The 25930-nt window shown below is 49.5% G+C and overlaps 1 protein-coding gene across 2 annotated transcripts in view; it reads left to right on the forward strand.

The window, feature by feature from the left end:
* LMCD1 (LIM and cysteine rich domains 1) overlaps positions 1–18064 on the forward strand; it is a 36264-nt gene extending 18200 nt beyond the window's left edge. For both annotated transcript variants that reach the window (XM_037386060.1, XM_037386061.1), the window contains 4 exons: positions 2032–2287; positions 7287–7622; positions 13524–13739; positions 14236–18064. In XM_037386060.1, coding sequence (XP_037241957.1) covers positions 2032–2287; positions 7287–7622; positions 13524–13739; positions 14236–14394 — 967 coding nt within the window. In that variant the 3' untranslated portion in view covers positions 14395–18064. The remainder of the gene's footprint in view (positions 1–2031; positions 2288–7286; positions 7623–13523; positions 13740–14235) is intronic.
* The last annotated feature ends 7866 nt before the right edge of the window (positions 18065–25930 follow it).

The raw sequence follows: 25930 nt of genomic DNA on the forward strand, positions 1-25930 counted from the left end.
GTTTGGAAATTAGTTGCTGAAAACAAATGCCCTTGCTTGCTTTGGAGGCAGGGAAATGCTGACCAAAAGGATGATTTCATGCAGTTAGTAGGAGTAGTGCCAAGTGCCTGTCTGTCACCCTTGTCCCTGAGGTGAGCGTGGGTGCAGAGCTAATGGAGTGAAACAAAGCTGTTGCTGAGGGCTTAGTGTTGCGTCTGGCTCAGCAGCACCACAGTGGCTGTGGCTGCTGGCTGTCCAGTGTATCCTGATGGCTGAAATGCTATGCTTGGTGCCAGAAGCGTCATGTTATTTGATACTTTATGTTCAGTTTTTCATCTTAAACACAAATTTAGGTAAATAGCCACCGGTATCAGTAGCTGGTGGGAGCTGACCTCTGGGCAGGGACAGTGGGCTGCTGCCTTGCCCTGCCTGCATGCAGATCCAAAACAGGAGAAGCAAAGGGGGCTTTGGAATGGGAGCTATCCAGATGTTATTAATTAAAGAATTGGTGCCCTCTGATGTTGTCTTGCAAAACACTAGACTCTTCTGTGAGCCTGGAGAACTCCTGCTTCCTGGGGACTGCAGCTGGGTCCTGTCCCAGTGGTGCCCACGAGCTGGCGGTCTGCAGGTGTGCTGTCTGTGCTGCTGAAATGCTTCAGTGGGCTTCACGGTGGTGCCATGCAATTGTGCCTGCAGCCTTCGGTTCCCAATTTCAGTACCTTGGCTGTGTGGAAATCCAAACTTTATAACACTCACTGGGTTGAATTGCTTTTGTTTTTTGACTCACTTAAAGGCTGGTTTGAGTGATACTTGTTCCAGAATCCTGCTGAAGGACTTGGGGTTACATCAGAGCTAGTTTGTCCTTTTTGCTATTAGGATTTGATGGAAAAGCTGGCCAGCAGAGAGTGGCATTATAGACTTATCTTTATGATTTATAGCTATTGTAATTGAAATGATAGACACAAGTATCAATTCTTCTTTTAGAGGTAATTTTTTCAGTGGCATGTAAAGCCTCGTAAGAGGCGAGGCTAGTGCTTGGCTGGTCAGGATCGGTGATGTAGTGATGATGCTGTACGGGTTGTTCAAAGGAAGTGGCAGCTCCCTGCCACAGGTGGAAGGCAGCAGTCTGCTGGTGCTGCTGCAGCTGCTTTTGCCTGAGGACAGCACTTACAGGCTTGTAACATTCTGCTCTATGTCACTGCTGTTCCCTCTGGGATGAAAAGCTGGACATGAGCCAGCAGTGCATGCTCGCAGCCCAGAAAGCCAACTGTATCCAGGGCTGCACCAAAAGAAGTGTGGCCAGCAGGTCAAGGGAGGTGATTCTGCCCCTCTGGTCCGTTCTGGTGAGATCCCACCTGCAGCACTGTATCCAGCTCTGGGGCCCCCTATATAGGGAGGACATAGACATGTTGGAGAAAGTCCAGAGGAGGCCACAAAGGTGATTGGGGGGGGCTGGAGCACCTCTCCTGTGAAGACAGGCTGGGAGTGTTGGGGTGGTTCAGCCTGGAGAAGAGAGAGGGCTCGGGGGAGACCTTTTTGTGGCCTTTCAGTACTTAAAGGGGCTTATGAGAAAGATGGGGACAGGTTTTTAGTAGGGCCTGTAGTGACAGGACAGGGGGTAATGGTTTTGAACTAAAAGAGGATAGATTTAAACTAGATACAAGGAAGAAATTTTTTACAGTGAGGGTGGTGGGGTACTGGCACAGGTTGCCCAGAGCAGCTGTGGGTGCCCCATCCCTGGCAGTGCTCAGGCCAGGCTGGATGGGGCTTGGAGCAAACTAGGCTTGTGGAAAGTGTCCCTGCCCATGGCAGGGGGTTGGAACTAGATGGTCTTTAAGGTCCCTTCCAACCCAAACTGTTCTATGATTCTATGAATTGTGCTGAATTCCTGTGTGTGGCACAGGCCACATGAGCCTTTTATCTTATGCCGTAACTCTGGTCTGCGTTTAACCTTTGGAAGAGGCTGATGCTCCATGGCTGAGCCATTGCATGATCATGTGCCTCCCCCTCCCCAGTTTGCAGTGAAAGGATGATCGTGCTTCTCGCCCACAGGAAAATCTGTAAATCATGCAAATGCAGCCAGGAGGATCACAGCCTGAGCTCAGACATGGAGGATGATCAGAAAATTGGGCGCCTGCTGTCAGACTCCAAGTATGCCACGCTCACTGCCCGGGTGAAAGGAGGTGATGGCATTCGCATTTACAAAAGAAACCGCATGATCATCACCAACCCCATTGTCTCTCGGAAAGACCCCACCTTCGACACCATCACGTACGAGTGGGCTCCACCAGGGCTCACCCAGAAGCTGGTAAGACAATCCATGGTGTGTTTGGTGGGTAGTTGTGTCACTTAATGGAGAACTTAACTTGGGTCTGGAGCGAAGTTTTTTGGATAAATAGCAAAACACTTGGTTTGCCTCAGAGCAAAAATGCACATAACACTTAGTATTTTGGAAAACCTCGTAAATAACCATAGTAGGTAGGAGAGGGGAATGGATTGCCTTTGCGTTTTTATAGGTTTGCTTGCCTTTCTAGGAAAAGTCTTAACAGGTTTACAACTGGAAAGATTGCTGCTTTACCAAAGTTCATGTCCAATAAAAACGTTGCTGAGAAGAGATCCCATCTCTGCTGTCCCGCCAGTTGTACAATGCCTGTGCAGCCCACGCAGGTGTTTGCATGCTCCAAAAACCCAGGCTGGGTATGGGAGTCATTTGTCCAGGCCTTCTCAGGGTGTCTGGGCTGGGATTTGGTCTGTTTTCCTAAACACCCCCAGGAGGCAGAAAGCTGTGCAAGCTGTGGGGCCTGCATAAGGACAACAAATTAACTCTAGACACCCATCGCCATGCTTTTAAATCCATGCCAGGTCTTGACTGGGTTTGTGGGAGACAAGCTATTTGGGTAGGAGGAGTTGTCCCTGGGCTTTGACCTCCCTGTTGGAGGGGGAGGTCCTGCCTTGCTTGTTGAGTCTGATCTCTTGCAAATCTGGGTGTGAGCTTGCCCCAAGAAGAGCCAGCACAGGTGGAGGTAGCTAGCTGGGAGACTTCAACTAACCTGGAGGGGGGTTTTCAGCAAACACTTCAGAAATTATGCTTCAGTCTGTCTCAAAAGCAGAGAAATTAAATCAACGTGGAAAGAAGTAATGCAGTACCTAAATTCAGTGATGTGTTTGTAAATTATTCTGTTACAGAAATGGGCTTTAATGATAATGGCAAAATAACTGTCATCTTTAATATAGTAATTATTTTCTTTGCTTGCTAAGATAGCAATTAAAAACTTGGTCTTAAAATAGGCCTGGCATCTCAGGTTTATTAACCAGGAGTGCAGCTAGTGCTCACTTGTACCTCTCGGTCACAGAATGTCCCTGAGCCTCTCTAGAACACAGCCTGGTTTCCTGTTGAGTGCTGCATCACCTCTGCCCCAGGCATGAGTGTCCCTAGGAATGCCATAACAGTGTGCTGACAGTGCTTACTTTGTGGCTTAACTTCTTTGTAATGCTGTTTTCTTTAATTTCAGCTCAGATTTGCCGGGCAAGCAGAGGAAAGGGGTTTAAATTCTCTTGGTGTTGGTGGGCAGCTGAGTGGCTGTGCCTCAGGGCTCCTATCTCCTGCTTGCAGAAGAGCATTGCTGCAATGGAGAACATCCTCCAGCAGTGACCCAGGGCAACAGAGTGAAGCAGTGGGCTCGGAGCCCCTGTGCCCAGGGTCCCTCCCACCACCTCTGCTGAAGTGCAGCAGCCACCTATGCATGTCTCCAGCAGGCTTGCAGAGCTTCCTTCCGCAGGGAGCAGTCATGGGAAAGCTGCGTGTGCCAAGGTGTGCTAGCCTGGAGGAAAGCTAAGCCCCGCTCTGTGGCTGAGAGCATCCTGCCTGTGTGGGCATGAACTCTGCCGCTTGCTGCTGCCTGAGGAACCCCTCCCAGATTCAGCACTGGAGCTGGGTTTTTTTTTCCCTTACAGCTAAACATAGTCTGGTCCAAATCACAAAACCTAAACAGTAATATTTTTAAGAGAACTCAAGGTATAAAGGGGAGGTGGGGAGCATTGTCCCATGCTGAGGGATGGATCCCAAAGCAAGCCCCCAGCCCCACCTTCCCTCCTGTGGCTGGTTTCCATCTGGGCAAGCAATGCTGCTGTGTGGGAATGCATGGAAGTGGTTTTGGCATGTGGAAGTGTTAGCCAGCAGAGCACTTTTTGAGGGAAAGCATTTAACTGGCTTTTAACTGTGTTGTGGTATTAAAACATTATATATTACACTGTCATTAGTGGACAGCTTTTGCTCTTCAAATTAAATAAATAGCTTAAAGTTGCTGAAAATTGCAACCAGATTTTTTTTAAAAACAATTGGAACAAATGTGAAATTGCAGCTGCAGACCCATGAGGCAGACTGATTGTTTCTTCTTAAAGCTCAGTTGCCCTCACCCCCCTGGAAGGGCTGACTGGGGGTGGCATGGAGTTTGTGCTGGGAATGCAGCTGGGGCCTGTGGTGCTAAATGAAGCAGACCACTAAGCTTTAATGAGGGACCGAGACCCCCACACACCCCAACTGCCCAGCCATTCCATCATAGCACAACTGCTCGCAGCCTCCTCTTCCTTTCTCTTTTCGTTGGTAGGAGCTGGCCCAGCAGGAATGTTTGTTTAACCAGTGTTTGCCTTCCACAGGTCCCCGGGGGAATCGGGGAGCTTGTGAGGGATGGGGAGAACAATGATGGCAGTCTTCCCACCCAGCCCGGCTCATTAAGCGTGCTGCCCAGCCTGGGATTTATCAGAAACCCAGGTTTCACAGCTCTGCAAGCTGGCTGCAGCATGACGCTGCCGGCACCTCAGGGCACAGTTGGCTCCTTGCTGTGAAGGATGCCTGAATTCTGAGGCTCCTGGGCTGCTTTCCTGAACCCTGACAGTGTACCCTTGTGAGTGCGTGTTTGGGGTGATGCTGCATGCAGCCCCTTGCACTGGGGGGCCCAGCGGCTCTCCCACCCGCAGCAGCAACCTTTGTTCCTGCAGTGCTGGCAAGGGGATGCCCAGGGGTTATGTGCCTCGTGAAATCTTTTGAGCCCTTTATAGCACCTGAACAGACTGGAAGGTATCTTGGTTGCAGTAAACAACATGCAGGAGATTTGAAGACAACCTTGATAAAATTTGGCTTGAAGATCAGCTTGACAAAACTTATAGGAGAAATGCTGGATGTCAGCCATTCTCAGGATAGTTTCAAAAGGATTTGGGCCAAAAAGCTTTTAGTGCGTAACTGGCTCACTCCAGCAATTTCCTTCTGAAGGCAGACTGGAAACTTGGGATTGTTTTTAATATTGTTGTCCTGAAGTGGATGGTCCAATAATAGGAGGAAGTTCAGAGCATGTTTTCATTAAGCTGTGCCTGGAGAAGTCATGAAGTAGATATTCAGGATCCTTGGGGAAAGGGAAAAAAACAGATCATAAAATATCTCCAAAATCCAGTAGTTAACATTGAAACCCTAAAATGTTCTTCCTCAATTATCTGCGCTAAAGCAACATAGTAAAGTGTTTGACCATAATAATACATGGTAGCAGCAGAAGAAACAACTTTCTATTACCCTTCATGTCAGTTTTTGGTGTTGGGTTGAATTTTTTTTCCCCTGACCTATTATCTGGACACATTTTATGACATCTGCAATTATAACTTTAAGCATTTCCTTGATCCCTTGATATTGAAACCTGCTGCTGAGCGGTCCAACTGTACTTTTAAGAAAGGCTTGAGACTCTGCTTGTCGGTGCTGAAAGCGGGAGAGAAATTTAGTATTGGCAATGGAGAGTCTGGTGCTGGAGTGGAACAAGACGCTTCAGATGCATGTGCTGGTGCGATGCTATTCTGTAGCTCTGGTATGAGTGTTCATTAGTGTTGGCACGTTTGTAATGGATTAAGAATTTCTTCCATTAAGATCCTACCATGTTACTACTCTGCTAGAGCTCTTGCTGTGACTGAACCAAGCCAGCACAGTCTGTGTAGCATAATCTGCGTGGTCCTAATGTTTATGGTTGTACAGTGTTGAGGCTTTGGTTGCTTTTCTTTCCAGTTGTCAGGTACCACCGGCATTATCCTTATTTTGTGAGACAGTGCCTGTGTGAGGCCTGGGCCAATTCTTGTCTTTTGCTTCTGTAGTTCCTATTAGGATTTCTCACTTCTGCAAAAGCCATCTGTGCACCAGATCACTTCTACAGCATCCTGCAGCTCTCTAACGAGCTATTTCTGAGCAGCACCTTCTCCCACAGGGCAACAGCCCTCCCCAGTAAACTCCTGGGTATGAATCCTGCCATTGCACAGAGGCACAATATACTGAGTGTTGATGTGTAATATCATAATGTGTGGCGATGTTAACATCCAAGAAATGGGGAAGAAGCCCTGCCTCCATCAAGTCATTTATCTCTTGCTGTTGTGAATCTTCAGGCAGGAATCTTGCCCTGCAACGCTGCTATCTGGCTGAAAGTAGCTGAGGTAGAAAGTGGCTTTGAAGTTTTTACAGACATGAGTTGTTCAGTGTTGTGCAAACCTTTCTGTATGTATAAGGCTATACTGAACCAGACTATGTACAGCAAACAGTTAATTGCTTCTCTATCTTTTTCAAAAATTCAGTTTTTGACTGCTGACCAAGTAAGAAACAAATCTAGTGCAGCTGGATGCAGGTCTTTAAAATGGAATGGCAGAGAGCCAACTGGCTGCCCCTTAGCTCTTCACACTACAATAGGGAAACACACTGCCTTGAGTGGGAAACTCCCTTCCCCTTAGCAGCAGGCCAAAAGTTAACTGTGCAGACCCCACCATCCTGCAAATGCTGGTTCATCATGGGACAGACTTCTTGCAAAATCAGTTTCCTCTGCTTTTAAGATGTTGGGTAGTGACCAGTTGAGTAGGAGATCTTATTTTGGAGATTCTTGGCATTTACTTTCCATGTTGCAGGGCATCTGTGACCAGACACCTTCCCTTTAGTGCAAAATCAGTAGTTGGGTGGAGTTGGTGGCTGACTTACCTATAGACTCAACTGCTATTTGACTACTTTTTCCTGTATTAAAACTAAAAGATCCCCTTTTATCAGTTAAAAACAATACTGTAAACTATGCTGCATGCAGCCCATGAGGGCTATGAGGGGTGCTCTTGGTTCAGCCTCCAACCCATTCCCCAGAGCTCTCCCCATCATGTCATGAGGCAGTAGGAAGCTGGTTGGTCTTGGGTTTTGGTGTTTATGGGTTTCTGGTCGTTTCAGCAGCCTTGTTGCCAAATTACTTGGAATATGGCATGCTAATGCTGGCTCAGAGTAACAGTCAGTGCTCTCTCTGTCCCAGGCCATGCAGTACATGGAGCTGATCCCAAAGGAGATGCAGCCAGTGGCAGGGACAGATGGGGCGTACTATCGCCGGCGGCAGCTAATGAGACAGCTCCCACTGTATGACCAGGACCCGTCCCAGTGCCGTGGCCTCGCTGAGGGCGAGCTGAAGCTGATGGAAGACTTTGTGAAGAAGTACAAAGCTGAAGCACTGGGCGTTGGGGAGGTGGCACTGCCAGGCCAGGGTGGCAGTGGGAAAGAGGAGGGGAAGCAGCAGGACAAGAGCATCACTGCCAGCAAACTCCCCGAGTCCACCAATGGGGCCCTCGAGAGTGTGCCAGCAGGAGGGCACTATGTAAGTGTGGGGCTCTGCGGTGATGGGGTGGGCTGGCAGGGGCATTCTGGTGCTGCTCTGAGTTTGGGCAGCTTTCAGAGAACAGATTGTCCCAGCTGGGGCTGGGGGGAAGTTGCACCAGTCAGGGTTATCTGTTCCTTGTTTACAATATTGCTCCTATGGGCTTCTGCAAGTCTGCTGCAGCGCTTTTTTGAACTACCAGAGCAGTGCTGCAATGCTTAGTTGCATCATAGCATGCTTTGCTACAGCACTGTGAAATGTTCCAGTGGGACCCTCATGAGCTCCTGCCAGCCCTGCTGAGCACAAGTGTTGAAGAGGGGTGGCTTATCTCCTCTTCACCACCTCCCTCCCTCCACAGCAAAAGCTGTGCTGAACCACCAAGGTAAGTAAATTCTCTGCTAGCTGTTGGAGCTGGTGACCTCAGCTTTAGATTGTTGGCAGCTCTGAAGGATTGAGTGTGACATACCCCTGGATGATTGTGAATCAATACTCGGGATCAGAAACTTTTTTTACTGCGAGTTAGTGAGTATGTCTAGCTAGGCTTCCAGACCAGTGCGAGTGGAAAGACCACAAGTGACAGGAGGTGGTGGCTCAGTCTAGTTAGTGCAAAGCTGTGAATATGGAGGTAGTGCTCCCAGGGCTGTGATCACTTTGGGGAACTTTGAACAGACCACATGTGTCTCGGGGCATAAAAATACATTTCCACAAGGAAATGATTGAGACTCCCTAACACCCTTTTAGATTTATATTCTTCCAGCACATTCTGGAGTGGCCATTGTGGTTGCAGAATAAATGCTTATCATAAAATACAGTGAATGAATATATTTCTTACTGGCACTTGTGAGTGAGTTGCAGCAGAGGATGTAAAGCTGCAAAAAAAATGGTGTCTGAGTGTTTTTACAGCAAGATTTTTCTTGCCATTACTGCACTGAGATTGTAACATGTTAAGAGCAGTTTTCATTTTCATTCCATATTGGGTAATGTCTCCCCTCTGCTATGGCCGCCTTCTCTATTAACATGCATCTGACTTTGAGTGCAGCACTACAGTAAAGGTTTTTCACTATTGCAATAAAAAGACTGAATTGGACAAAGAATTTTAAGCTAAAAAAATGGCCAAAAAAGGAAGATTTCCATTAAACATATTAATAAAAGTAATTGTAGTAATGAAGGTTTACTTAGACTGTGTTTGTCCTTCCAAATAAATACATAACTGCGATGTTATTATCCTTAGTTTAAAGCATCATTTTTCTCATGGCGCTAGCTGAAAAATGGAACTGCTTCAAAAGCAGTTGCAGAAGATCCACTTTGACGCACTGGGCAGCTCAGCTCGCAGCAAGCTTATGAAGTACTGTGGTTTCTTGAAGTACTGAACACAGACCTCCTGTTTCCCCCTCTAATGAAGCACTGCCTGTTTTAATTTGATCTCATATGCAGGAATTAGTGCAGCTGAGTTGATATGAATGGACTGTGTCCTAAGGTCTGGAATGTGCTTCCAGAATGTCTGCTGGCTTTCACAAGACTGCCCTGGAAGAAAAATTCTGCCATAGAAAAATGAGATATAGCACTTTGCGATATGTGTGAGGCTGGAAGTAGATGTGAGCAAAATGAGCTATATGAAGACTGAGAGTAGATGTAGAGAGACTGACAAATGATGACATGCATGAAGCCAACAACACTGGAAGCTTTAATGTATATTGCTGATGTATTCAGGGTTGAAATGTAGTTCAGCATTCTCCAGATGTGGAGGTTTAGGTACTTCTGTATTGGTGTGACCATCTCCTACATGTCTACTAAAACTTGGGTTTTAAATATGATCCCTGATCCCAAGCCTGAGGAAGCTCCCCCGAGCCTCCCTGCACTGCTGCTCTCTGGGGTGCTGCAGGTGATCCCCATGAGTGCCACCAGCCTGCCCAGAGCCACTCCAGGGCATGCTGTCCTTGGCTGGGAGCATGTCTGTCCCAACCCTCAGACCTGCATGACTGCTGTAATGAGGAAGGCTTTGGTTCAAGGGCGTAGGGGGGAACATAGGGTGCTGAATAGCTTAGTTACATAGAGATCCTGATTCTTGAGCAGCTTGTGCAGCGTTTCTTTGAGTCAATCAGAAGTAGGACACAGACTTGAATCTGCTGAATACCAAGCCTCTTAATTGGCACCAGCAGCTTGGTTTCAGGCTATTTCAGATCAAGGTGTGAGTCTGAACTATAGCTTTATGAATCACAGAATCATTTAGGTGGGAAAAGACCCTTAAGATCATCAAGTCCTACTGAAGGTCTGATGGCGTTGGGCTGGAGGTGGGGACACAGCTAACAAAAGACCACTACCCTTGTTCTAGAAGAGAATGAACCCAGAAGGCACCAAAGCTGAATGATTGCCTTGGATGTTTGTGGTCCCTGTGCCAAGGCTGTTAAACCTTACTGCACACCTAGACTAGCTATGTTGAAATTGGCGTGTAACGGAAAACATACAGGGCCTATCTAAATCACCATGAGCGAGGCATCTGAGCTCAAACAGCTTTTTGAACTCATCTTGGCTGCAGAGGGGGGCCCTATCACTGTAATAATTCTGTCCTACAAGCTGAATGTTCTCTACTGAACATAAAATCGTATTTAACCCCCTCAGAACTGGAAAGTCCTCTGGTGTTGGAATCCCAAAGCAGTGATCAAAATTAGCCATTGTCCCAAAAAGCTTGAGGCCAGCAATGTAGTGAGCGCTCAGGAGAAGCCTTGTGGTGTCTGGGGAGCACCCTCTGTGAGAGCTGTCATTGGAAGATAGCAGCCCACGGAGAAAGGAAGTTTGAAACTGCTTAGGAGAAAGGGACACTTTCTTGGCCACCACCTCTGGTAACTCTGCTAATAAAGTCTTCGCTCCTCTCCCTACATGCTGGAGATACAAAATGAGTACTAAGCTGAAGAGCCACTTCTGATTCAGTGTGTAAATGACAGGAGGATAGAAGTTATATGATGTTTAGGGAAAGCCCTGTGAATAATTGTCATAGAAAGAAACAGCAAAATAAGTTGTTCTTTTAACAGTTCTTATTGGCAAGAAACTTGAGCTCAGAGTTGGAAAGCTGCCGGTGTTTGTTCTTGCTGTTTAGATCTTGTAAGATAAGCTGGGATGGATGGATCTGGGGGTGACAGTGTGGAGGCAGCTGCAGGGTCAGGCTCTCTGGTGCCCCAAGTCATCCAAATCATAGAATGGTTTGTGTTGGAAGGGACCTTAAAGATCATCTTGGGGAGGTATCAGGGTGTAGGGAAAAATACAGCCCTTGGGCCCTTTATGGTGGGTGCAGAATTTGTCAGTGCCTCTCTGCTCTCACTGACAGCAGGGCCAGGGTGCCGGGAGTAATGCTCTGGCAGCCGCTCCACACAGAGCACAGCAGCTTCATGTACTTGTTTTTGTGTTCATACAGACCAGAAACCGAACAGCTTCTGCACTGCGCTGAGTTTACTCCTTCATTGGCGTGGGTTTTGGGAGTGCTCAGAATGTGCCTGAAGCCCGTTGCAGCGGAGGGAGCAGTGTAAGCAGACATATCCCCTTTCAGACTCACAGAAAAGCCAAGCCAGGAAACATTTTGCCTCTCCTCTTGTGCTTCCTTAGCCTGTCATACTAGATTTTCTGGTAAAATAGGAGATGCCCATCAGCATGATGGAACCACTTCAGGGACTGCGGGGCAGTTACTGAAAATCCAGACTGAATGGAGGAGGAGGCAATAGCACACAGCATGGTGTGCTAGAAATAATAGTAATAAAATAAAGAAAAGGCACTTGATGAGTGTAGATAAACCTGTAGCCTTCTGCTGTGTAAAGGGTAAAAGGAGTTTAAGAAAACTCTCAGGATGCAAAGAAGAGTCATCTTAGTGCTCATGCCGTGAACTAGCAAAAGGGGCTGGACACAGTGGGGAGCTTGTCTTTAATGCTCATGGAGAAACCCTACTCCCTCTGCACCCCGGGGGGGCATTTCTGCAGCTGCTTTATTGGGGTTGTGGCAGGGTCCTGTACTCCCAGTGCAGGGTTCCCAGGCTGTGGTGCCTCCAGGGCGGTGTTCCTCAGGACATGGACTACAGCTGTCCCATGGGAGGGCCCGCTCCTCAGTCCCTGCCCCATTCCTAATGTCCTCCTGAGCTCAGGAACTGTTGGTTTACCTTCTAATGAAAAAAAATATTTTTGTCTCTCCTCTGTCCGCCTCTTAGAAGCTTGTTGACTTGAATTGGGGTGTTTGTAAGCAAAGTGGTTGTCCAAGCAGAGGGAAATTCCCAGCCCCCAGACCCTGTGCTGCCTGGAAGGGGGATGCCACTGTGCGCACACTCTGGCTGGGCACAGCAGCTTAAACCCCAACACGTGTGACACGCAAGCTGCCTCACGCCGCGTCTTGGTTTCATAAAAGCCTTAGCCAGACTGCTGTGGAGGTTGCTCGTAGACATCTGCCCCTGCAGCCAAGGGCTCTGCTGGAAGAGACTCCAGCTGCTACTTAGGAGCACTTCTTTTAAGGAGTGACAAAGCACAGACGCAGAAGCTATTAGCCTGACTTGGACTATCCAGACCTAAATGGGAACTTAAATAACAGCCCGTCAGCTTCGGAGAGGAGAGCTTTAAAGCTTGCTCCTAAGTAATCGTAGGATCACTCTGCAGGCACAGATAAGGAGTAAACCAAGTTGGTCTTGTGTGTAATATGCACAGATGCTAATTAATCTTCAGATTAGCCAAATTGATTCTGTCTCTTCAGACTGTTATAAATTGAAAGCGCTCTGCTGCAATCTGTAGACTGACATCTGTCTTATGCATGGACATGATATTCAAAAAACAGTGAGAAAAGAACCAGGTTCCTAATCTCTGTGCAAAATAACATCTTTGACGTGCTGCACTTCTGCAGTATGGGATGTCTTAACTCTTTCCCGGAGAACCTCTGGATTTTTGTGAAGGTTGGTTTTAGCTTGGGGGTGTCCCAAAGATCAGGCATTTAGCTGATGGTGGGTAGTGCCGTTCTTACCTGCCCGAGGACATGGCTGGAAGAGAGTAAACAGTATTCCAGATGAAGACTGGTAAATACGTATTTATAGTGACTTTTAATTAAACTTCAGCTTGACACCATCCATAGGTAGCACTTGTCCAGATGTTTGCATGGGATGTGGAGCAGTAGACTGGGAGATGTTGGTTCTGTTGGCAGTGGGTGCCCTGTGATGCTCTCTGTGTTGTCAGAGTCCTACTACACCAGGGGTCCTCAAACTACGGCCCGCGGGCTGGATATGGCCCCCAGGGTCCTCAATCAGGCCCCCGGTATTTACAGACCGCCCTGCCCCCGCCAGGGGTTGGGGGAACCGAGCAGCCGCAGATGACTCCCTGCCACTTCATCCGCATGCTGGCCCCCTGGTTAAAAAGTTTGAGGACCCCTGTACTACACCACTGAGATGTTTTTCCCTGCACTTTTCTCAAGTTGCAACCATTGCTTTCTCTGCCATTTAGTGTTTCCTTGCTCTTCCACCTCGCTGCGCTGTTTCTGTAGCTTCATTTCGGACTGCTGTGTTTGCTGGGCTGATAGAGCTGGCTTTGTTATTCTGAAGTTTCCCTGCACAGAACAAGAGCTCAAACAAAACCAACCTAAGCCACACAGCTTGGCAGTCCTGGAATTAAATGTTTTGTTTCCACTGTCTACCTTGGTGCTATGGGATGTCAAGCAGGAGCACAGTAGGTCCTTCAGACTGCATAGAAGTGGGAAGCGTTGAGGACATGCTTGGGGATTGTGTTGTTCCATTTGGCTAGCCGTGCTCCTTACCAGCTGCGTGGTTAGGAATGATGCCTTGAAAAGATGCTGTGAATCAGTATGTCTGAGAAGTAAATATCTGTCCCTTGTACTGAACATCATTTGTCCTGTCCCCACGCTCACTCGCCTGCCTTTCTGTTGCAGCGCTGCGAGACCTGCAAGCAGGTGGTGCCAGGGGACTGCCCGGTGGTCTATGCTGACAGGGCGGGCTACTCGCGGCAGTGGCACCCGGCGTGTTTCGTGTGCTGCCAGTGCTCCGAGCCACTTGTCGACCTCATCTACTTCTGGAAGAGTGGGGCTGCCTGGTGCGGGCGCCACTACTGTGAGAGCCTCCGGCCACGCTGCGCCGGCTGCGATGAGGTAGGCACCAGCCGGCTTTCCTCTGCCCATGCGGGGTCCTGGTGCAGGCTAACTCAAGGCTTCCCTGGCGTGTGTCTGAACTTGCTCGCCCACCTGCATGCTTCCAGGGATGCTCTTTGGGAGCAGCATCCTTCTGGTGCTGGTCACCAGGGCTGTGGCTGCCCCAGGGAGCTGGAGGTGCCTAAAAAAAAAAATAAATATGGGGTGAAGCAGCGTGATGTTAATTACAGTCTCAGCTAGCTATGTTGTATCTATCTCAGAGCAGCAATCCAGCTGTAGTTGCGTTACAAATGTGAGGGTTTTATAGTGCTTAACTGCAGCTCATGACTGGCTCAGTTGCTCAAGTGTATTCTGCACCTTTTATTAACCTATTCCCAAAGTCTGGCCTCCATGGCTAATGGGCTTGGTGGGAGGCACGGGACTGGCTCTCCTTGCTCCTGCCTTGTTCCAGCTTGGTGAGATGGTGGCAATAAGCAGTTGTCTGTCTGTCCCGTAGATCATCTTCTCGGAGGACTACCAGCAGGCAGAAGGGATGGCCTGGCACAAGAAGCACTTTGCCTGCCTGGAGTGTGAGACGCTGCTGACGGGCAAACCCTTCACTCTGGACAACACCAGCCTCCTGTGTGCAACCTGCAGCAAAAGCAAACGCCTCTGAGCAGGGAGCAGCCCAGGGGCGAAGCAGGCTCCCCAAGGTCCCACCAGAACGGGGGTCATTTGACAAGTACATGAGAATGAGAAGGTTAAAAAAAAAAATTAGAGCCTGGCTATTCACTTGCAAGCAACTAAGTGCCCCCTTTGCATCCAATACAGCTTGCAGGAGAATATTTTCTTGGGAAGGAGGCAGAGGAAGCTCATACGCCTGCAGGTGGGAGGTACATGGCATATCTGACTAGGAGGGACTGAAAAGGAGGGTTTGTGTTGTGCTGTTTTTTTATTTTTATAAAGTCTCTCCAAGCTTTTTATGACTAAGATCTTGCAATAGTCTTTTGGAAACAACACATCTCAAAAGTAACTTTTGGCATACTAAACCTACAGTCAAAAACAGGGGTTGTTCCTACTTCTTGAAATCTATACTGGAAGTGTCCATTGCAGGCTGCTGACAACTGTGCTAAAGCAATGGGTTTGAAGAATTTGATTAACGTAGGTCATTACTTTCTGACAGCAAATGATATAAAATTGCAGCAACGCGTAGCTGTAGCTTTCTCCTCCCAAGTGTACAATAATGTAAAAATAATGAGTTGGCACACAGGGTGATTGGTTTAATCCTGGCAAGATGGGAAGGGTGTGCAGCTCTGCCCTGGGGCAGCCAACTGGCTCAGCCCATGTGAGCTTTAGCCCTGTAACTGGAATGCAAAAGCATTCCTGGTAGGTCCCAGCGACCAGGCTCCCTGGCCTCTCTCCTGCCTCTGACTGCCTGTTACTGCAGGCGAGTGTATTTCCACAGAGCAGCATTGTGTTCTGACCACCACGCTGGAGGTCGTTAAGCATTTAAAGTATGGGCCTTTATTTTGGCTGGGCTTGATGAGGAATTTTATGGAAAACAGCTTTCCAGCCTAAGCTCTCTTGTGGGGGGGGGGCTGTGCCTGTGAAGCTGTGATGCCAGTTTTTCCCTGCGATATGTCAGTGACCCCCTCGGAGTACTGGGGAACCGTACCTTCCCCTTGGAGCTGGCAGCAGCCTTGCCCTGGGCTCTGCCCTGCCTCTTGTTCCGCAGCTCTCCTGGCCCTAGGGAAGGTCCCTGTCACCTCTTGGGTCTGGTAGGGGTGACACCATCCCAGGTTCTGGTGGTGCGTCTCTGCAGACAGTGTTTGTTCCCTACATCAAGCGATGCTTCTGTTAGTCACTGAAAATATCAGATAGTCCAGGCTGGCAGATGTCTCTGTGCTTGGTCTTTTTTCTTATATTAAATGTCTACATTATTTGCCAGAGAACTGGAATATTTTTTGCAGAGGGGAGTGTGCAAGGAGCTCACAATTGCTACGTTTTCTTTCTGCTACAGAAGGCGCTGGTTTCTCTTTAAAGCGTGCTCCGTGCTGTGGATGTTTGCTTGCTTATGGTAAAATAACTTGCAGGTAAGAGTGGGGAGAAACTGTACCTGCGACAGGGTCAGAGCATGTGAGCTGTGGGCTGGACTCTGCCATATGCATCGAGGGACGCCCCGCTCTGCTGCTGGGGAGGAGCAGGTCAGGGCCATCACTGTCTTTGAGTAGGTGAGACCCATGTGGTGCAAAGACATACCTGTATGTGGGATGTGAGTGCCTCTTACGCTTTGTCCAGACCTGTGCTGTTGTGTGGTTGATATTCATGGAAATGCTGGGGTATTTAAATGAAATGCTGCTACTGGAGCAGAGCAGGAAGATCCCAAGGTGGCAGCAACAGCCAAAGCTGCAGGGGTGACAGAGGTGTGTTGCAGGGTATAGTGGTGGACGTGCTCCTGGGGCTCTTTGTCCATCTCTGGAGTTAGTCAACGGATGTGTTGAGTGCCTCAGAGTGTTGTTTCTGTAAATTCGGTCAGATGCTGCAAGTGGAGAGAGGATGTGTAAACCTGAAGCTGTGCTAGGAATAATAGTTTCCTTGGTTCAGCCTTGGATACTGGCACTTTGGTTATAAGTAAAGTGGGAATGGGAATGAAAAGTCAAGACCACTGCTTAGCTTTATTGCCTCTTCATTTTATTACAAGGGAAATGTCTTTGCATCTTTGTAATTATTTTTTTTAAGACACTTCGTTGTTCTAAACCCTGCAGTGTTAAGGCAGCCAAAAGTGCATACGCTCTGTGTAAGCAGTGATAAGAATAGTATGAATCACCTATGAAACACTACTTCAGCACAGGCATTAACATCCGAACAGCATTCCCTGATGGAAAGTCAGTGTCCATTTGTGCACACAGCTGGTTACCTCTTGGAGTAATTTGCCTGTGAGGTAGGTGCACAGCCGTTGCACAGGTGTCTAGAAGAAAATTAAATGGGCGGAAGGAGCCCAGAATATCCACGTTTCTAAAAGTGAAACACTATTAACTAAACTGCTGCCATCACAGAGAACTCAACAGCAGCTGCAGTCTTCTCCCTCGGTGTTTTTGGTTTGCTTTGCCTTGGCTGGCTGTGTGGTCCTTGTGGGGTTTGCGATAAAATGAGCGCAGGGGAGGTGTGTGGGGAAAGGGGATCGCCCTTCACAAACAGCCAGGGTTAAAAACCAACAGAGACTCCAAGGGAGGCAGCGGAGAAGAGGTGGCTTTTGTTTTCTCTGCTGCAGAAGAATGTGCGTGGTGGGAGCTTGAGGAAATGTCAGAGTGGAGGCAGGGGGAGCGGACAGGGTTTTGGAGGGAGCGCTGGCACCACAGCTAACGCCGAGACCGGAGCCTGCCTCCACGTCCAGCACTGCGTCACTGTCCCCTGCCATGGTGGGTGGCACTCCCTTTGTCCTTGCTCCCAGGGGCTTCAGGGCCAGAGCTGGGTCACCCGCAGCATCCCCCCTGTGGTGGTGCAGCCTCCAAATGAGAGCAAGCGAGTCTGCTTTACGTACAAGGGCTGTCCTTGGTGACATACTTCTGTTGGGCTTATTTTACTGAACTGTGACTGCAGCCTGCACATAGTAGCATCAACTTCTTGCACAGTCCATCTCCGTTAACACAGTCCTCCATCGCTAATGCCTTGATTTGGCTACTTGGAAAAAAAAAGATGCCACTGTAGTGTGTTCTAGTTTGGGTTTTGATTTTGTGATCTATAAGTTGTCATTCTCTTCTGAAGTCCCTGTTTCAGCATACACATGCTTGCTTCGGGCTTTTTGGACTGCTGGCATCCACTCAAACCTTTTGGGTATTTCTGCAGCTAGCAAAATACTGTCTGCTAAAAAATTTACTGCAATTAAACAGCTTAACGAAATCCTGTGCCTCTCAAGTGTCAGGAGCAAAAGCGTGAAATTAATGCATCTAACAGCTCAAAAGATATGCAAGTCTTCAGTTTTGATACTGAAATTCAGTGTAAGCATGAGACTCAACCCCAAGTGAAGACGTTACACTGTGTTTCGTTATGGTTTATCATCTAGAATGAAGGAGGCTGCTGCAGCTGCCTTCTGCAGGTCACGAGCTCTGGTTTTCATGAAAGTTAAATTCACAGGGGTGTGCTGGCCTAGCAGAGAGCCAGCTGTGAGCAAGGAACGGAGGGGCTGCCCAGAAAATGGATAAAAATGGAAGTATTTCCCAGGGTGACTGTGTATCACGGGAACAGGCTAAGGGTAAAGACTGTGTTGTGTGACTATTTGAAAAGCATCTTGTGCCACAGCTGTGTCCAGTCCATTGTTTCAAATAAAAGCTCCTGTGCAAAGACCACCGTATGCTGTCTGGCTGCGTGCATGACCTTGAGCTGGTGCAGGCTGCCTTGGCAGCCCAGGTAAGAGCTGCCTGTATCACGGCTATCGTGAGATGAGGAGATGGTCTCATCTCATTATGCTGTGATTTTGAACATAGAAGTCCCTTCTCATCAGATGGAGAGAGGCAGTAAAAACCAAAGAAGACGCAGGCAGCAGATGGGGGGCGATGGGATGCTCACACCCCGCCAGCGGCAAGCGGGCATCTTCCAGGCCGTGCTGCTGCCCACCGTGTGCCTGGCAGGCAGCTGGGGAAGGTTTGTGTGAAGCTCTGAGCGAGCAGCTCCTGTTGGCGTGTGCAGCTCGGATGTAAAAACTCTCGCCTGGCCCTGGCTGGGTGGCCAGGGTGATAGGGGCCTGAAAACACGGGTGGGTCTCCCTGCTCGGGATGCTGCACTGAGGTTACACTTTCAGAGTGGCTTCAGTCTGAGGCGTGCTGTGCCCAGGCTCCACAGCCGGACCCATGTGCAGGGCACGCTGGCGCTGTGAGTTTGGTTTCTCCCCAGCTTTGCGCTGGGATTCTTGAACTGGAAAATCCAGGCATTTGGATGCTTCAAGCTGCTCATCCTGGCTGCACCAGGTTTGCTTTCTGCCAGGCAAGACAGCCGGGACAGGGCGAGGGCTGTGGATGGGAACAGCACCAGTCAAGTGCCACAGTGTGCCAGGGACCTTCTGGGGGGTGACAGTGCCACAGGGCTAGTAATGTTTTCTGTGCTGCCCGCAGTGCTGCTGCCGTGGAAACTTGCTGTGGATGCTGCTCCCTTTAACGCTGCTGTGTGGCGCAGGCTCCTACCACGGCAGCATGAGGCACTGCTGGTCAGAGCCGAACCCATGGGCTGAACTTCTCACCTGGTGAGTTTTTAACATTAATCTAGTGCTTTCATGAAAGCATAAAGATAGATTGTCTAACGGTCAGTTTAGCACCATGTATTTCAGTAGTTGGTACCAGTGTTTTAACTCGTGAATCTGCAAAGGACAAAACTTAATTCCTCCTGTCGATGGCCAGAGGTGATGAGCACGAGGGCTTTGTGCCTCCTATGCAAACATTCAGGTCCAATTTAAACTCAAATGCTCTGCATAGTTATTATCTTAAGTATGACTGACAATAAACACAAATGTTCCTAAAACTTTAAATTATTGGATATGAGTCTCCCAGGTCTGGCTTCAGCTCCCTCCCCAGTGCTGGGGCTGCCCGAGGGAAGGGCAGGGGCACGGGAGCTGCGGTGGGGCGAGGGCTCCTGCCAGGAGGAGGGAAGGAGGAAGGTCCACAGTGCTACTGCTTTTCACAGGGCAGGACACGCTGCCATCCTGCATCCCAGATGCTGGCTTGCATTGGTAAAATGGGCTGCAGTGGAGCCGAAGTAAGAGAGACTGGAAGAGCAGAGCAGGGGCCGAGGGAGAGATGCCACGAATGTGGAGCCACTGAGCCTTTCCCAGCGAGGAGCCGGCTGCGGGGGAGCCTGGCTGACTGCAAAATCTGCTGAGGCTTAAGTATTTCTATCGGGATAAAATTGACTCATTGCCCAGTGCAGTTACTTATTTCAGGTGAATTATTTAACAGGCTTAGTGAGTGCAATTACCCCCAGTTATTTACTTGAGACGGTCAAAGAGAGGAAGAGAGGAAGCACTTTGAAACTAAACTTTTAATGGAGGAGGAATGACTGTTGGAGTGTGGTGGCTGTGGCAGGGATGGGTGGCTGTGCCCAAGCCCTGGAACCCGCAGTCTGGCCACGCCGGCAGCTGAGGGGCGAGCCTCCAGCCCCAGCCGGGGTGCAAGGGGCTGTGCTGGGCACAGGGGGGTCCATCTGCTCCCCCCAACTGCAGACCCAGCCAGGAGCATGGGGTGGGTGGGAAGGAGCACAGAGCCCACCGGCAGACAGAAAATAACCATTGACTGGGGCAGAAACCACATTTCAGCTGAAGTTTTGCAAGCTGAAGTTTTTCAAAGCTTAACTGATCTGAATCTACAAATATTTGCAGTGCTGTTTCATTTGTGGTCCTTTTTTTAAAAAAAAATATTTGAGGAAGAAAAAGGGACCGTCTGTTTGTGATTTGAGAGGATTTCACCAGAGGGAAGGCAGAGGATGTTTAAGGACAGCAGCTCTGTTCAGGTCACCGTCCTCTTCCCAGGTTTCTCACAGCATCCCCCCCCCTCCCCTGCCACCAGGGTCATCCCCTGCCCAGAGCCACACACCGCCTGGACCAGAGGGGGAGTTGGCCCCAGCTGCAGGGGGGCTCCTGTGTGCTGCCCTGCATGTAAGCCTGGGGAGCCTTCACTGCTGAGGTGGGGAGCAAAACAATAAAGAAGTGAGCAGTGGCTGGAGCAATGCCTTTATACACCTCAGCAAGGGAGCGGGCTTGAAGCCCTTTGCTTAAGTGAGCGCTGATTCTTTGTATAGATTTGCAATATCTAGCCTGAGACATAAAACGGGTAATAACATTTCTCATCTCAGATTAATCAGAAAATTTGCTGTCCCGGTGACAGAAGGACAGTACCGCACTGTTAATGGGCTATACCTTCAAGGCTCGGTGTCTGTCACCCATCGGTGTTGAGGAGGCACTAGGAAGCTGGCTGGCATCTGGCAGCAAGGCTTGCTCCCGTCACTGGTTCCTGCAGGCAAAGCCAGACGGAAGGCAGGTTGGGAGATATTTAACAGGTTTCCCTCAGAGCTCTGTGGGAAACACCTGGGTACTGTGATGTATTCATGGGCCCTGAGCCTGAGTCAGGGTGAGGACTGAATGAGCGGTAATGGGGTGAGAGCTGGGTGCTGTGGGGCACCCATGATGTGTGGGCCCAGGGCCAGCTCTACACTCCTGGGGCCATGCAGAAAAGGTAGGAAAATCCTTAAAAGAGGGGAAGAAATACCCTGTTGTGACTTTTTCCTGCAGTGCTTTTGGGTGTGAGAGCAGCTCTGCTCTGCAGAACTCTTCCTCTCAACCTGGAAGAGGCTGCCCGGCTCTGGCCCCAGAGGTAGAGGTTTGGGCTGGCGGTGATGGGCTGCATTTCACGTCATTCTGGGCAAGGAAAGCTAAGCAGTGTTCTCCTTTGCAGTGTAGTTCAAGAAAAAAAAAAAATTTTGCTTGGACACTGCTCCAATGGATTGACTCGGTCCTGACTTGTTGGAGTTGATGAGATTCTTGTTGTTTACTTCTGTAGTAACAAACAGCCATAGAAAAGTAGTTGACCTTGAGTATAACTCAGTAAGGATCTGGTACCTGGGTGGAAGACAATTGCCTTAAACAGAAACTTTTAAGAAGTTTTATTAGTGCAGTCAGTTCTTAAAAGAATGTGATTTCAGATACCTATAAGAAATAAAACTCAAAATTCAGTGGCTTCAGGTGAGAAAAACATAAACCAAAGGCAGAGCGAGGTGGCTATATAAACACTACAATAAAACTTGCTTAAAAGCTCCAGAGAGAAAAATTTAGAGGTGAAAAAACAAGCATTCATGAAGTGCTGGTGTGTTTCAGTGGAAACACTCTTCCAGAGACTTGCAACAGCTGCTGCTTTAGGACCAAGCTAAATAAAGTTCATATGGCTATGTGTTATTCTATAAAAAGTGAGGTTAATTATGTCTATATAAATCTAATTTGAGCTTTTATTTACTTTTTAACTCAACTTCTTCAGCCAAATAGCCAAAAAAGTAAACCTCTCCACAATGAGGTTTTTATGCATTGTTGCCTTATTTTGGGTGCAGGCGGGGGCCTCCAGCTGCCCTGGGCACGGCGCTGCCCCTGCCCTGCCCCGCACGTCTGCGGGAGCGCCCCGCTGATGGCTGCGCCGCGTTGTATTGCTCGCAAAGCTGGGGGGAAACAGGGTTTGTCTACCTGGAAAGCCAAGCGATAAGGAGATGATCTCATCTCATTGTGCTGCAATTTTGAACGTAGAAGTCCCTTCTCATCAAACAGGAAGAGGCAGTAACAACTAAGGAATAAATCCTGATGGATAGTGTTCAAATAGCCACTGGTACTTGTTTAAGCAACTTCCAGGTGTCAGCTCAAACCATCTTGCAGACAGGTAACCCCTGTTACAGAAGAGATATATATATGATATAGCTTCTGTACCTTCGTAGAGAAATGAAGACTTCTGCAGCACGCCCAGCGCCAGCTTCTGATGTGAGGGTGAGCCGCAGCCGTGCCTCACCGTTCCGCTGGCAGCAGGACCGGCACTGCAGCTGCTGAATATGCTTTTTTTTAAATCAGGTTTGGGTGGGGTTTTTTTAGTTGTGCAAAGTACTGATATATTTCACTGCTCCACTCGCTGGCAAGCATCATTCTCCCGTTGCCTTTCCACAGCCTTGCTAGAGACTTATCCCACTGAGCTGCCTGGGTACCCCATGCCCAGCCCTCACAACTGGGCTCGAAGCACATAGCTAGTGCAGGTGAGAGCTGTGGGAAGGTGGCTACGGAGTGAGACAGGGCAGAACCTCCACAGTGGCAGCCCAGGTCTGCAGGTCCCAAACGCTACAGGCACACTTGGTCCTCTGGAGTTCCAGCTGCCCATGCTTCACGCCCATCCAGAGTGGGAAAAGGGCTCTCCCATGAAGTGGTTTCTATCCCAATGCCACTTCAGCAGACAAGCTGTAACAGATCCAGGGTAAGAAAGCATGCACAACAGGGTTGGTTGTTTTTTCCTGTGTGACGACCCAGCCCCTCTCGCTGGCGCGTCGCCCAGCATGCTGCCTGCGCTGCCCACGCTGCCCGCTCCCTGCGTGCCCCCTGCAGCAGGCTGCACCGAGCCGCAGCATTAGTCGAGATGCCCGTGGTGCCGAGGGCTGCAGCACCTCACTGCCCAGGGTGGGAAGGCGTCGCGTGCAGCTGTGTTATTGTTGAGCCAGATGTTTCATTACGGGTTTAGCAAATTCCTCTGGAGCCCCACAATGGCGCTGAGGCATGGAAACTGTCAAAGACAGGCATTTTCTCGGCACATGAACTCAAAAAGCCGAACGAGACACAGGCCAACTTAAAGACCAGTGAATAAAGGTCTCTTTTATAAAAGAAACTATTAATGCTTTGCCAAGACCTTCCCTTGAGACTGCCTAAATAAATTTCCTTAGATTGACACGGCTTGAAAAGCAACCCTTTTAGTGAAACGGGACTCAAAAGCCATTCAGTTGGAAGGCACCAGCCTTCTGGTTTTGCAGCTCTGAATTTACTCAGAAAAGAAAGGTAGTTTTTCAAATCCAAGGAAAACTTGTTAAAGCAATTTTTCTTTTCTGATGACTTTATAGGGACTAAAAAATCACATACTCTAGGAATCTCCAAATTAATAACAAGTCACCCTTAATTAACTAGTCCCGATACACTGACTGTGCCTAATGTTGAGGGGTTTTCATAAATTCCCTGGGGTTTGGGATGGACCTTCCTGTGGCTGGAAGAGAGTGGAATTGTGACAAACTGTTTCGGGGGTGCCACCGAGCCGGGGAGAGGAGGGATGCTGGCCCACCTGGGATGCAGGAGACCAGACAATGAAAAGGGGTGGTGATTCAAGGGGATCCCTCTGCAAACACCACCAGCCAGTTTATGAACAGTGTAAGTACAGTGGTTTCCTTGTGTCTGTACTGGAGTTCTGCTTAATGTAGTCCCCTCGTGTTCCTGTGCTTCTCCACGACTAATGCACAGTTATTCCCTGGTTGGTGCATTACAGAGTTGCTGAGCCTGTTGTGCTCGTCCCTCTCTAAATGCCACACCGCAGTTCCTGTGCCAACAGAAGACATTTTAAGCCATGTGATGAGAAGCTAAAGGAAAGACAAGAAGTGGCAGGTAAGGCTGGAAAAACCAAGGTGTTGCGTTCCTATCAACCAGGCTTGCAAACCCGGTGATGACAAACTGGGTTTGTTCGGTCGTGCTTGGCCGCGTGCCTGGTGCAGGCAGGGCAGCCATCCCACGCCCTGCTCTCCGCCCATGGGATGTCACCTCCCCTGCACCCTGTGGGCACAGAGCCTTCGCTCCCCAGCGCAGGGGGGTGAGGTGCTTTCCCATGGTGGAGACCCCGCCATTGGGTCCGGGCTGGTCTCTGTATTAGTGCGTCCCGGCTGTGCGACCCCTGGCAGTGCAGGGGGGCTTCCCTCCCCGTCCCTTCCAGCCCAGCGATGGGCAGCATCAGCAGTCGGTAGCACAGGGACCGCGTTTTTGGGTTGTTGGTCTCATTGAGCTGGGCTGTGGTCAGGAACTTCCTAAGAGCTGGTTTGTCTCGTATATGGTGCAAGGTGTCTGCATGGCCCTAAATGGGCACGATGCTGGGGTTACTTCTGTTTCTGGGCAGGGGAAGCCACACCGGGCCCTCGGCACGCTGCGTGCTGCCCTTGCACACGTGCACACGCCACAAACCAAAATCAGCTGTTTTGTTCCTCAGCCTTTAATTCACCAGCGCTTCCTCCAAGCGCAGAGGCCAGCAAACAGATGGCTGCTGTGCAAGCTGGGCTGCGGGAGAGACAGAGCCGAGCTGTTCTCTGTTGCTCTTTCCATGGGTGTTTCCACACCCTGTGGTGCCAAACCGCACCTCCCGGGCGAGTGCAGACAGTGAGCATCAGCAGAGGGTGGAGGCAGCCCAGCAAGGGGGGGCAGGACCTGCAGCGGCAGGGCAGCGTGCCCCTAGCCCTGCTGGGTAGGGGAACCCAGTGGGATGCAGCGTGGGCACTGCCTCTCCATCCCGGCTGCCAGCACCTACCAGGGGGACCAGGCGTGCCAGTAAGGGGGGGCCATGGCTCTGCTCTTTGGGTCTGCAAACCAGTCTGTGCATTCAGTCATTCCCATTCCACACCAGCTTAGGTTCGTAGTGAGCCACAGGAGACTATTCTGTTTCTACATGCCAGCTTATATTTCAGATCCCGCAGAAAATGAATACCTTCCCGTATTCCCACTTGCACCGCATGAGTAATTCTAGATCTGCATCATTTGGTGACTCAGTTTTCCATCTTTGAAGCAACAGCCACTTTGCAGTTTGATGTTTTGCTCTGGGGAGGAATCACTTGCTTCCAGCAGCACCATCCATACAGTACCAGCATCCGTCCTGCAACCATGCTGGTTACCAGACCCAAAGAAGAACCTGCAAATGATGGGGAAAGGGAGACGTGCCCAGTAAAGGGGGAGGGAGGCAGGCAGGCAGGAGAGCCTGAAGTGCTGGAAGGCAAGAGCCTAGTGAGAAAAAGTACCCTTCCCAAGTGGTCTACCTGAACCTAAAGGACTCCAGGTTTTGTACCGAAGTGGATTTGCCTGCCAGTGACACAGTATGAAGGCAATGGGGTGCACATGCGCTCGAATGCCTGCAGGCTCAGTCAGCAGCTCCTTGCATCTAATTTTTAAATGGCTGAGTTTAATCTGGACAAGACAATGGAGTCAAAACAAACATGGCCTGAGCAGGACCTGATGCCCTCAAGGCTGGTTGGCATGTGGACCCATCATGTCGCCCCCCCCTCAGGAGGGTCACAGCGTTCATCCCGTGGGAGCACCCCCTGTGTCCAACAGCCCCCGAGCCCGGGTCTGTGGCTCCCCCTGCCCTGGCTGTAAGAAAAAGCTCCTCTTCTGCCCCCAGACTCAGGCCCAGGCTCCCTGTCCGTGGGCAAACAAGGCAGTGCAGCCTGATTCCACACAGCCGTTACCAGGACTAATACACCGTGACCGCCACGTTCGGCTTTTTCCATAGCGTGCTAATGCAGGCAAGGACAGGCCAAATTGCAAAGGTTAACAACTGGTGGCCTCCCTTATCCTCAGTGCAAACGAGCGCTGCCTGAAGACCAGTGATACCCCATGAATATTCAAAGCACAGCTCCCAGCAGCTTCAGGGTCCTTTATTTTTGAGAGAGAGGAAAAAAAAAGTTATTTGCAG

This window comes from Falco rusticolus, chromosome 4 (assembly GCF_015220075.1).
Source record: "Falco rusticolus isolate bFalRus1 chromosome 4, bFalRus1.pri, whole genome shotgun sequence".
In the NCBI taxonomy this organism is placed as follows: Eukaryota; Metazoa; Chordata; class Aves; order Falconiformes; family Falconidae; genus Falco; species Falco rusticolus.